The 12,190-nt window shown below is 37.9% G+C and overlaps 1 protein-coding gene across 5 annotated transcripts in view; it reads left to right on the forward strand.

The window, feature by feature from the left end:
• Positions 1-12,190, forward strand: part of RAF1 (Raf-1 proto-oncogene, serine/threonine kinase) — a 92,614-nt gene that overhangs the window by 39,379 nt on the left and 41,045 nt on the right. For 4 of the 5 annotated variants that reach the window (XM_074958149.1, XM_074958148.1, XM_074958151.1 and 1 more), the window contains 7 exons: positions 676-833; positions 2,385-2,483; positions 4,348-4,501; positions 5,903-5,962; positions 8,393-8,420; positions 8,517-8,644; positions 11,438-11,555. In XM_074958149.1, the coding sequence (XP_074814250.1) occupies positions 676-833; positions 2,385-2,483; positions 4,348-4,501; positions 5,903-5,962; positions 8,393-8,420; positions 8,517-8,644; positions 11,438-11,555 (745 nt within the window). The remainder of the gene's footprint in view (positions 1-675; positions 834-2,384; positions 2,484-4,347; positions 4,502-5,902; positions 5,963-8,392; positions 8,421-8,516; positions 8,645-11,437; positions 11,556-12,190) is intronic. The other variant, XM_074958152.1, reaches the window with a different exon arrangement.

Here is a 12,190-nt window from a genome sequence, read left to right on the forward strand (position 1 = left end):
CACAAGCGGACTTGTTTGTGACCAGGCAGAACAGAAAGTGTAAAATCTTTTAGATTTGGATCCTGCCTTTATTGTACATTGTGGGGGAAAGGACTGTTGTATGCCTTGCTTCCCAAAAGTCTTGGTAAAGAGATGTCAAGATGTTTAAAAACACGGAAGTTCACCTAAAAAGAAATTTGCCATAAGGAATATAACTATTAAATAGCATTCTTTTGTGCATAACATATTGATTACTTATATACACACAATTCTATAACTGTTTAAAAAAAAAAAAAGTCCAAGGTGAAGTGATTGGTGCTTTACATTAGGAGTCTAAAACTTCCTTCATTGAAGTCAATGTCAAAACTCCCAAGCACCTTATTGGAAACAAGATGGTGCTCTGAATCTTGCAAGGATACACTTAAATTTCAGGATTAAATAGCTAGGTAAAGAGCTCACTAAATGTCTACAAAATATCCATAATTGTAACAGCACAAATCCACAGACTTTCTGAAGTGTAGTGTTAAGTTCAATATTTGGTTTGGAGCAGTTTTATAAAAAGTTTTCATTCATGATTTTACAGTTAATTTTTGCTAGATCCTTAGGTATTCATCCAAGCCACTTGACAGAGCTGGTACCACAAGGGGGGGTATGAGTGTGTGTACACACATTTTAATCATTTAACTTGTGTTTTAGGCTCGGAAGACATTTCTAAAGCTTGCCTTCTGTGACATATGCCAGAAGTTCCTGCTAAATGGGTTCCGGTGTCAGACGTGTGGCTACAAATTCCATGAACACTGCAGCACTAAAGTCCCAACCATGTGTGTGGACTGGAGCAATATCAGGCAACTCTTGTAAGAGCTTTTAATTACTAATACTAACAGTCTCTGTGACTGAAGAATCTCAGACTCAGTCTTAATATCAGTGAGCGTTATGAATTGTTGAGCAGTGTAATATGTAAAAAGATTTGTGTATTGACGTGATGAAATAACCATCAGTATCTGCTCCCAGCCAGTTTATGCAATAGGACTATTGCCATGAAGTATATTAGGCTCTTTTTGTAAAATATTCTGGGACAAGCAGACCCAGACATGGCAAATGTCCAGCTAATTTCTGTAATGTCACCTCAAAGTTCATTCAACATGGAAGTATGCAAGAGTTGCTTGTACAACTCATTTTTGTCTCAGGCCTGGTCTACACTGGGGGTGGGGGATCGATCTAAGATACGCAACTTCAGCTATGAGAATGGCGTAGCTGAAGTCAACGTATCTTAGATCGACTTAGAATCAGTTACTTCGCGTCCTTGCGGCACGGGATCGACGGCCACTGCTTCCCCATCAACTCCGCTTCCTCCTCTCGCCCTGGTGGAGTTCCGGAGTCGACAGCAGAGCAATCGGGGATCGATTTATCACGTCTACACTGTACACGATAAATCAATCCCCGATAGATTGATCACTACCCGCTAATCCGGCGGGTAGTGTAGACTTGGCCTCAGGGAAAAATTAACCCTTTTGACATAGAGTACTATTGGTATTATGGGGCTTTTGAAAATTTTACCCCAGATCCCATAGTCCTTTTGAAACTCAATGAAATTTAGGCTTCTAAGGCCATGTCTACTGTAGTCCTTATGTCAGCAAAACTTTTGTCGCTCAGGGGTGTGGTTTCATTGAGCCGGTTTTATTATGTCGACAGGGGAGCTCTCTCCCATTGGCATAACGCAGTTACACAAGCACTCTTAGAGCGGCACAGCTGTATTTGGTACAGCTGTGCTGCTGTAAACTTAAGTGTAGATATGGCCTAAGTCACTAAGGGGTTTTTGAAAATGTTATCCTTGTTTCATATTAGGAAGCTGCACCAGTGTAACTAAATCAAATTTAATTATAAATAAATAAAATAAATTTAATTATACTGCTGCAGAATCCTAATGCAGATGCAATTAAACCTTTTAAATGAATAAAATGGTTCAAGTAATCTACATTAGTAGTTTATATTATTTTAACTAAATTTAGTTGCGTAGGTACACACTTTCTAATGTAGAGCAGCCCAAATAGTGTAGGATAAATTGTAGGATTCAGAGCTAACTTCCAAACCTTCCTTTGCACTAGCAGTTTGGTGTTGAATGTCATGCCAGGAAAGGCTAATACCAAAGTTTAATTTAGAAGTAACACTTGAAAAAAATCATTAGGTCTGTAAGAATGTATAAAGGTTTATTTGTCATAGAGCACACCATAAGCTTAAAGACAGAGTAGGAAAACAAACTGCATATAAATACGGATAAATCTAATATCTTGCATGATAGAAATCAACCATAACACAAAAATAGGAACCTATAATCATACCCTTTTTTGTAGCATTGATCAGGATGTATTGTAGTATTTACTTAATTCTTTTTGTTGATATTTCAGATTGTTCCCTAATTCAAATATCAGTGACAGTGGTGTCCCTGCACTACCTCCCTTGACAATGCGACGGATGCGTGAGTCTGTCTCCCGGATGCCTGTTAGGTAAGCTATTTCCACTACTTTTTGTTTTGGGAAGTATAGTTTTAATAAAATGGAATGATCATGTAATACTGATGATGGACAGAATGCACTAAAACAATATCACTTCAGTTTTAAGGCTGAAATGCTAATATCTTTTTGCATATAGAGATTGTAAATAAGGTGTGTAATATCCCCCTTTTCTACAGTTCCTAGGATTAAGAAACACTTGCACTTGAGGTTGCTGGCTTTGAATTTTTAGTCTTGAGGTTTTAAATCAGATCATTAAAGGTGTGGGGATTTTTTTTTAAATATTTGAGACTATTGTCTTTTAACAATATCAGTATCAAAAAGTAATATGCTGTAGAATATAAGTTCCTTCAGACAGTCTTGTGCCAATAGCCCCATTAGAGCACAACTAGTCATGTAGTACATGTGTGAAAATGGATGATTCATTTGTTTTGCATGAGTCATATATAGAAATTTTTAAAACACCATCAGTTTTGATACTACTGCATATTCTTAGTTTAACCCAGTGATTCTCAAACTTTTGTATTGGTGACCCCTTTCACATAGCAAGCCTCTGAGTGTGACCCCCCCCTTATAAATTAAACACACTTTTAAATATATTTAACACCATTATAAATGTTGGATGCAAAGCGGGGTCTGGGGTGGGGGCTGACAGCTTATGACCCCCCATGTAATAACCTCACGACCCCCTGAGGGGTCCTGACGCCCTGTTTGAGAACCCCTGGTTTAACCTAAGTAGAGGGGTTTAAAAAGGAAACAAGGTGTATAATAGGTTAAAAAAAACATACTACTCTTGAAATTCTGAAAATTAAAGAAAATTTGTGTGGATTTAGATGCTAAATGCATATTATTCTCCTTCCATGCAGCATGTCCTCTGACCCTTACTTCAGGCTTGGGTCCCTTTCCCTGCAGTATTGGAGGCTGATGAGGTTAGGCCAGGCCAGAAGTGCATGCCCCTCAGCTTCCTCCTGACAAGACTGTCTTTTCAGGAGTGGTGCAAGCCCATTTCTGTGATCCCAGCATGTTAACTTGAAACATTTTCTTTTGGGGGATCTGCAGTAGTAACTCATTCCTTCTTGACCTCCTATCCCACTTGCAAGCCAGGTAATAGCAAATGAATTAGGGATGCATCCTTGTCATCTTTTGTAAATAGTTAGTTACTTCAATCTGGCTATTTATGTGATTAAGGTAAACAGGATTTGGTTGGCCTTTAGTCCTGATCGGTAATTCTTTGCTTCAGCTGTAATCCAGTACTTGGCCATATGTTAGACAAATTACATTCTTTATTTAACCACTGTTGTTTGATTTCCATAGAACTGTATTGAGCTCCTTTTAGCTGGTATTAGGTTTCATGACTTCCTCGTAAGCTGTTCTGCGTGATCAGTTGAACAGTCCGAGCAATCTACTCCCCCTTCCCAAACTATAATTTTCATAGCAAATAAACTATTTTTTAAACTCCTAAAAATTGACTAGGCTTGAAAGAAGGATCTTGCTTAAATTTCACAGATCGGAATTAATTCTAACTGAGCTAGTATTTTAACAATTGGTTAAATATGAGTTGGCAGGAGTTGAAATGAGGAGTAACAAATTAAATAATGGCAAAAATACCACAGACTGCTGCTGAATGTGCCAGGCATGTATTGCCAACTGTTAAAATCTTGCTTTAAAACCCTTTGATTTTGTTCCTAAATTAAACTGGGCAAGATCCAACTGGCTAAATAGGGTTAGTACTATTTGCTGACTAAACTTCCTGGATTCTGTGTGTCTTTGTTTTTAGGCAAGATGCTATACAGTAATTTACAACTAGTATAGAAAGAAAAATGAACTGTGACTTATTTTTCCCCTCTCCTCATTTCAGTTCCCAGCACAGATATTCTACGCCTCATGCCTTCACATTCAACACATCAAATCCTTCCTCTGAGGGCTCCCTGTCCCAAAGACAGAGATCTACATCCACCCCGAATGTCCATATGGTCAGCACTACCATGCCTGTAGACAACAGGATAATTGAGGTAATATGCTGAATAAGAAATTGTGTAGAGCTCATCTGAAACTACTACTGGTTATTTAACCAGTGTTTTAATCATGTTGTTATTTTCTTCTTAACATCTTCCCTTAGTTTGGTAAGTGGTGAAAGCCCAGGGTGAGCAACGTCTGTCTAGAGATTTAAGTATCTTATCTTTCATGCTTGCAGCCTCTCACCTTTGCTAAAATTTTTAACAGGTTTTGTGCTGCTTTACAGAAAATTGTTGGAGCCTAATGTTCAGAAGTTTAACAGATCACTCTTACTGCGCAAGAGCAAGACCAGATTTGTTACACAGATGCTTACTGTTCGGTCCTTTGGAATGTGTTCTTTGCCATTTAAAAAACATAAACTCACAAGCAAATTGATAAATCAATCAGATGGTGGTGCATATCTGCATGCCAGTTGCAAAGAATGAATATTAAAGGCAATGCCTCTTGTGCTATGCAGCCCATTAGATCTATACTTAGTATTAAGGACCCTAGAATTAGGTGGTAAGTTTCAGCACAGCTGAGATTCACCCTCCTGCAACTTGCTTTCAGACTTCTATTCTTTTTGTAGATTGGCAGTGCAGTCAAGCCTGAAACAGGTGCTCTAGTTGCTATTAGGTACTATTAATGTTAAAACTCACTGGGGGTCGGGGGAGGCTTGCAGGAAGAGGAGCATGACCTGCACAGTTCCTACCAACCAGAGCCTTTATTCTAACAGATTTTGGAACTTCTCAGGACACATCCCTAGCTGCAGAGATTGTAAGATACACAGAAAGGCTTGCTGCCTTTGGTTCCTCTCTGGCATGCCTCCAAAAGGGCTCATGAGGGAGCTTATCTTCTGAGCACCTTTGGACTCTACAGCTGGGGAAAGATGCCTGTATGGCAGAGCTTCTGAGCTCTTTTTGGAGCAGAGGCTGTGTTCAAGCTGGGCTTTATGGGGCTTCCCTAATAATTGTGTAGTACACAGTGCTTTGACGGATACAGTGTCATGTTTGTGTTTCATATACTGTGATGATGAGATGCCAGTCTTTCTCCCTTCCCACCTTTTTAATATCTTAAAGGGTTGTGAATGAAGTAATGTAAATGTGCAGTCTTCCAGAAACAAATAGCTTTTTACATAATCTCTGGAAGGTGTTTCACGCAGTAATTGAATGGAAAAGATTGGTTTTTAATAAAGTAGTTTTCAAAAATGTGGGCATTAATATTCTCTCAGTAGTTTAAAACTATACTTAATAGAGAGAAAAATATGACCTGCACAGAGCTAATGAATAAAGCTGCTTTTTCTTTCCTCAAGTTCCTGATCGTTTCTGTTCTTTTATTCATTCATCTTAGCAACTGAAAACTATTATTTTTTACTACTTCCTCTGTTCTTTTCTTTATTTCTCATTGCTTTGTATTAGAACAACAGCTTGAATGCTTCTCCCAGTTCCTGGTGCAGACGATTTTGTTTGAGGGGAAGAGTAGGTATTTTTCTTCATGCCTTTGCTTTCTTGCAATTTAACAGCATTTGTAAGACTGTAAACTATAGTAATGGCTAAGTGAAATTATTAATCTAAAATTGGTTTAATAAAGATGTTGGTATGGCATGTTTGGTTTAGCTCAGTTCTAATATGTGAGTACCGTAATTGGAGGGGATACCTGGGCAGAGTAGTTTCAGTCGTGGATTAAGTTGATAATTCTACAGAAAGTGAAATTCATCCTTTGTGTAAACCCATTCACTTTAGTAGGTTTACACTAAAGATGCATTGGCCCCACAATGTTTAAAATAATATCTTGTCTCAAACACGTCCTTTAACGTACTGTCTGGCCTTCTCTCTGGGAATTGTTTTGGTGAATTATAGCATGGCCACACCAAGATGATATAGCCAAGTAGAATCCAAGATTAAATAAATAGTGTGCTCATGGAGTCACATAGCTTGAGGCCAGAAGGTACCACTAGATCATCTAGTCTGACCTTCTGTATATCACAGGCCACCACCACCACCCAGCACCCACGCACAAAGTCCAACAACCATAATTAGATCAAAGTATTGCAGCCCACAGGAGACTAGACTATTATGTGCCACAGCCAGAGAATAGGAGGGACTCAGGTGCACCAGTACCCAAAGCCCCTGCAGTGGCAGAGAAACGATTGTCAGGTGTACCCAGATAATCCTGGCAACTGAGCCACTTTGCACTACTTGTACGTCACATAAAGATTAGGTGTAAATGACAAATTATAGTACTAGTGTATAATTATATATATGGGATTACTCAAAAGAGCGCCTATATTATTTCTTTGACTAAAAGGATTCAGCAGAGGTTAATATTTTCCCTTTAGCCCAAACTGAGATAAAATAAAATTATTGAAGTGCAGTAGAAGTGCTTTTTTCCTTAGAAATCAGGTGTATGTGTATGTAAATCTAAAAATGTAACTTTTTTTAAAATGGCTTTCTTTAAAGTAGGTGAGTTTTTCAACTCATTTGACTGAAATTACACTCCTGGACAGCTGTACAAAATCCATCACTGGTACTGATTGCAGATTCTTATAAAGTTTTCTGCTTTCTGCCTGGTTGTCTCTGTTCTTGAACGGGTAGTATAATTCAAGAGTGCTTCAAAGAGTTAGATTTCTGCACATTGTAATCTGCTGAAGGTTAGAGCAGAGAAGTACAGCAGAAACGTGTGAATGTTTTGATTCAAAACACAGGTCATAGGTCAAAGTTTACTAGCCATGACCACATACCTTTCTAACTGAATCTTTAGGAATTATAATTAGGACAGCTCTTTAAAAATATGTTGCTTACCTTAATAGAGTTAGTATGGATCATTCATAAGTCTTCGTGTAGGGTACTTGTAGGTTGTTCTGCACTGCCATGAAATCTAAATGTCATCTGTGGATAGTTGGTTGGAAGATTTGAATTGACTTCTGTTAATCTTTTTTAATATTTGACATTTTTATAGTGCATGTTCCTGCTTTGTGTAGTACTTAGCATTTTGCCTTTCCTGTACTTACTTTTTGTTTGGGATATGATTTAGTAGAAGGAACAAGTTGGAAAAGTTGCTTCTGCCAGAACTGACCCTGTGCATGACTACAGAATTAAGTGCTTTAAAGTTTGTGTGGCATGAGGTGAGGGGAGGAGAAAGGCCAACTCTGGTGCAGTGTAACAACCTATTTTTAGCCTATTAGTAGAGTTGTGTTTCGGTCAGCGATGTAAATCTTGTGAGAACTTATTTACTTTGGTATTAGAGTACAAATCTCAATCTTTTGCAGTCTCACATGGTACAGTGGGTGTATGTACTTCCAAAGTGTCTACTGGTTTTAAAGTTCACATTCTAACAATATTCCCCATTATATGTGTAAGGAATATCTCTCAATGCAGTGCCAAAATAATAATAATTTTTCTAAATGCACTCACTGTAGGTAGTAGACCACGGTATGAATTATGTACCTATCTGAAATTCAGGGGTGCATAACAGTTTCACAAGACAGTACAATGGCTGGGAATATCAAAAACCATGTTTAGTATTTTCTTTGACACAAAGGTTCTTATTCAGCAGGAGCCATAGTGTAGCAATATAGTTTAACTTCCCCATGAAAATTATGTAAATTAATTGTGCAAGCTCATGATTAGAGCCAGGTTGAAAAGGGGGCAAACTAGATGTTTTCAGCAAGTAACAGTTGGATTCTTAAATGATTTCTAAAATATCCAAAACATTCTGTTTTGGAAGATACTGGTCAGTAATCTGGTGCCCTGAATCAAAGCTCTTTAGCACCATTTCATGGGTGATCTACGTTTTCTGATATCTGATTTCCAGACCCCTTTCCTCCCTCCACACTCTGTGTTTGACAACTGAAATGTTGGGGTTTTTTTTTTTTTGTTTTTTTAATTTTATTTTCTCTCCCGTTTTAGGATGCAATTCGAAGTCACAGTGAGTCAGGTAAGATTTCTATACATAAAATAATTAGACTTCTTTCTTTTACTCTACATTTATTTTCTCTTGTTCATATTTCCTGCTTTGTTTTTGTGTATTAAGCTTCACCATCAGCTTTGTCTGGAAGTCCCAACAATATAAGCCCAACTGGCTGGTCTCAACCGAAAACCCCAGTGCCAGCCCAAAGAGAGAGAGCTCCTGGATCCAACACACAAGAAAAAAACAAAATTGTAAGTACTGTAGTATTTGTTTTCAGACTAATCCTGAAGGAGAAAAAGAGGGATTTTGCGACAAAATTCCAGTTTTTGAAGGCCATAACTGGTGGTGAAACTATTGGGAATGTTCTGTTTAGTTTGTGTTGAAATGAGATGACCTTGTACTTTAAATTCCCATAACAAATCACTGTGTGTAACTTCAATTTCACGTCCCATGTTAAAATGTTTGTAGTACTGATTCAAGCATTATCATCTGAGTTTTTTTTAAAGGTCCATATATTTTTTGAAAGATACTAGATTTTTAAGATTATTGGTTGTCTTCATTTTGAAGCTTCCTTTGGCTTTCATTGAAAAATGATGTTGACAGTGTCTGTTCAATTTAGTGGTAAGTAGTTAAATGAAATTTTTTATGAAAATTGAATTTAACAAAGTGCAAGTGTTCTTTTAACATCTTGGTCTAGTAGTTTAGGCCTGTAACTCTAAGGCTATGTCTACACTACAGTCCTTAGAGCGGCACAACTGTACCACTGCAACTGCGCTGCTATGAGGTCTCCTTTGTAGTCGCTCTATGCCAATGGGAGAGAGCTTTCCTGCCAGCATAATTAAGCCATTCTCAATGAGCAACATTAACTATGTTGGCAGGAGTGCATCTCCTGCTGACCTAGCGCTGTCCACACTGGTGCTTTTGTTGGTGAAACTTATGTCAGTTGGGTGTCAAGAATGATGATGATCTCATGTACTGCTCTTGGGGAGCTCTCTTGCCCTTTCTTCATTAGGCTCTGTAAGAGAGTATTTACTAGTAATATATGTATCCTGCTTTAGTGTAAGTCTTGCTCATAAACTAAGCTATGCGCTTACATGATGGTCATGGTGCAAATATATTACTTTAAATTATTCACCAAGTGTAGTGCTCACGTGTCATTAACAAGTCAGAGCTGCTGTGTTCATTTTTAGGGAAAAAAAGATTTGGAATCAGGAATGCATTTTTCATTCTGTTACACGCTTTCAGATGCATGAAATAGGAGGATTAAGTCACTTTGTAGCATCCTTTTAAATGTAAGAGATGTCAGTCTGGTGTGGAAAGGTGATTCACCATAAAGCCGATATTTTTAACATGAAAGGGCAATTTGAATTATTTTAAATTAGGAGGTAGAGTGATCTTGTAGTTGTAGGTCCTGGTCTGGGACTTGGGAGATCTGGGTTCAGTTCCTGGCTCTGCCACAGATTTCCTTTGTAACCATGGACAAGTCCCTTTGTCCTCCTCTTTCGTACCTCAGTATTGCTGAGGATTAATTGATGCTTGTGAGGTACTCAAATACTGCCGTGAAGGTCTTATGTAGATGTATGTATTTTGTACACTTCCCCAAACTTCCTAATGAATGCTTTTCTACTTGTGCTGTTTGTGGTCTTTGGGTAGTAGGCCACTTTTCCTTAACAGTTGCTGGAGACACTGTCAATACCTTAAATATCTTTTAAAAATAAAAAAAATCATGTGGTATAATTTCAGATTGTCCAGTTACATATTTCATGTGAACAGGAACAGATTGCAATAAAGCAGATAACTAGATATGTATTTTTGTCAATAACTTCAGCAAAATATTGACCAGTGGTTGGTATGCACCTAAATTACTTAGATGCTTTGGAAAATAAGTCCCATTGAAATGGAACTTGTGCTCCTAAGTCACTTAGGGGCTTCTAAAAATGCCAGACTAGTGTTACCAGGTAATCTTATCAGTTACTATGGGCAATGGGTAGGGCCCTGCCAAATTCACGGCCGTGACCATGAAAAATGCTTCACGGACCATGAAATCTAGTCTTTTTTTTTGTGTACTTTTACTCTATGCTATATAAATTTCATGGGGAGACCAGTGTTTCTCAAAATGGGGCTTCCTAGCCAAAAGAGGGTTGGGGGTGGGGTTGCAAGGTTATTGTAGTGGGGTCGTGGTATTGCCACCCTTACTTCTGCACTGCCTTCAGAGCTGGGCAGCCGGAGAACGGCAGCTGCTGGCCAGGTGCCCAGCTCTGAAGGCAGCGCCCCATGAGCAGCAGCACAGAAGTAAGGGTGGCAATACCATACCATGCCACCCTTTCTGCTGCGCTGTTGCCTTCAGAGTTGGGTCAGGAGTCCATCAGTTACCACACTGTGAAATTTCAGATTTAAATATCTGAAATCATGAAATTTATGATTTTTAAAATCCTATGACCATGAAATTGACCAAAAAGAACCATGATTTTGATAGGGCCCTAGGAATGGGTGCCTTTTGAAATGCATTTAATAAACATTTACATTTTATTCAGGAGCATTTTTAACCAGTAGCTGCTCTTATAATTTTTAAGAAGTTGATAGGGTCTGTAAACATTACATTAATTTAAAAAAAATTTCTTTACTCAATTGTCTTTGAAGATCTAATATCACAGTTCTGCTTTTCCCTTGCAACAGTTGATAACATAAGGAGCCAAAATCATCCAGGTAAATGTTGTCTACCTGTTTTTGGTTTTGAGGTTATCAACTGTTGTAAGAGGAACATTGAATCCTGAAATGGGTCCTGGAAAGAAAATGGAGGAACAAACTGGTATGTGTTAGAATACAAGATAACATATTAGCAATTGTCTTTGCATTTAGTCAAAGATCACCCAGAGTGTTGCAGTTCTGCAGTTCATCTTTTTAAGACAATATGAGTCAAGTTGAGTGTATTTTTAGGTACAGTCCTTGAAACATATTGTCCAGGCAGCTAGCCATGTTAATACTTAAGAGAGCTGTCCCAATGGTTGACATGCTTGTATCTTAAATATGTATTTGTGTTCCAGAGGCCTCGTGGACAGAGAGATTCAAGTTATTATTGGGAAATAGAAGCAAGTGAAGTTATGCTCTCAACCAGAATAGGGTCAGGGTCTTTTGGGACTGTTTACAAAGGCAAATGGCATGGTAAGTACTAAACACTTAGTTTTGTATTTTTTTAAAATGTTGATACTATGAAATGGCAGCTATCCAGAAAAAGATAAACTCTGTAATAATACTCTGCACTTTTAGTACTTTTCGTCTGTAGATGTGCACAAAATATTAATTTTCTTGTTTAGTAACTGGTGAAACTGAGGCACAGTAAAGTCATGACTTTTCCATGGTAATGTAGCAAGTCCATGGCAGAACTGGGAATAGAATCCAAATCTCTCAACTCCATCGTATGTTTAATATGCTAAAACAGACTTGCCTTATTTTCTTCAATCTAATATGCTATATAATAGCTTTATTCCTGAAAAGGATATTTAGCTGCTAGCAATGGAGTTTGTATAAAGAAATTCCATATCCTGATGCTAAAGACACTAACATAAATGAATTTTTGACCTACTGAATTTTAATTAGCTTAGTCATCTTGGTGATCTCAGAGAAAGGAAACAAGCATGTATGACATCTGCAGTGGAATTTGGATATGGATGGGAAAATATCTGTTTACATGAGTTTTACTATAAGGTGCATAAAAATTGTTACAGTACTTGTAATTGCCAAGTCAATTTAGGTCTCAAATGTAGAGCTTGTGGGTTTTTTGTTTTTTTTAAAAAGCC

The sequence above is a fragment of the Natator depressus genome, chromosome 7, assembly GCF_965152275.1.
Source record: "Natator depressus isolate rNatDep1 chromosome 7, rNatDep2.hap1, whole genome shotgun sequence".
Lineage (NCBI taxonomy): Eukaryota > Metazoa > Chordata > Testudines > Cheloniidae > Natator > Natator depressus.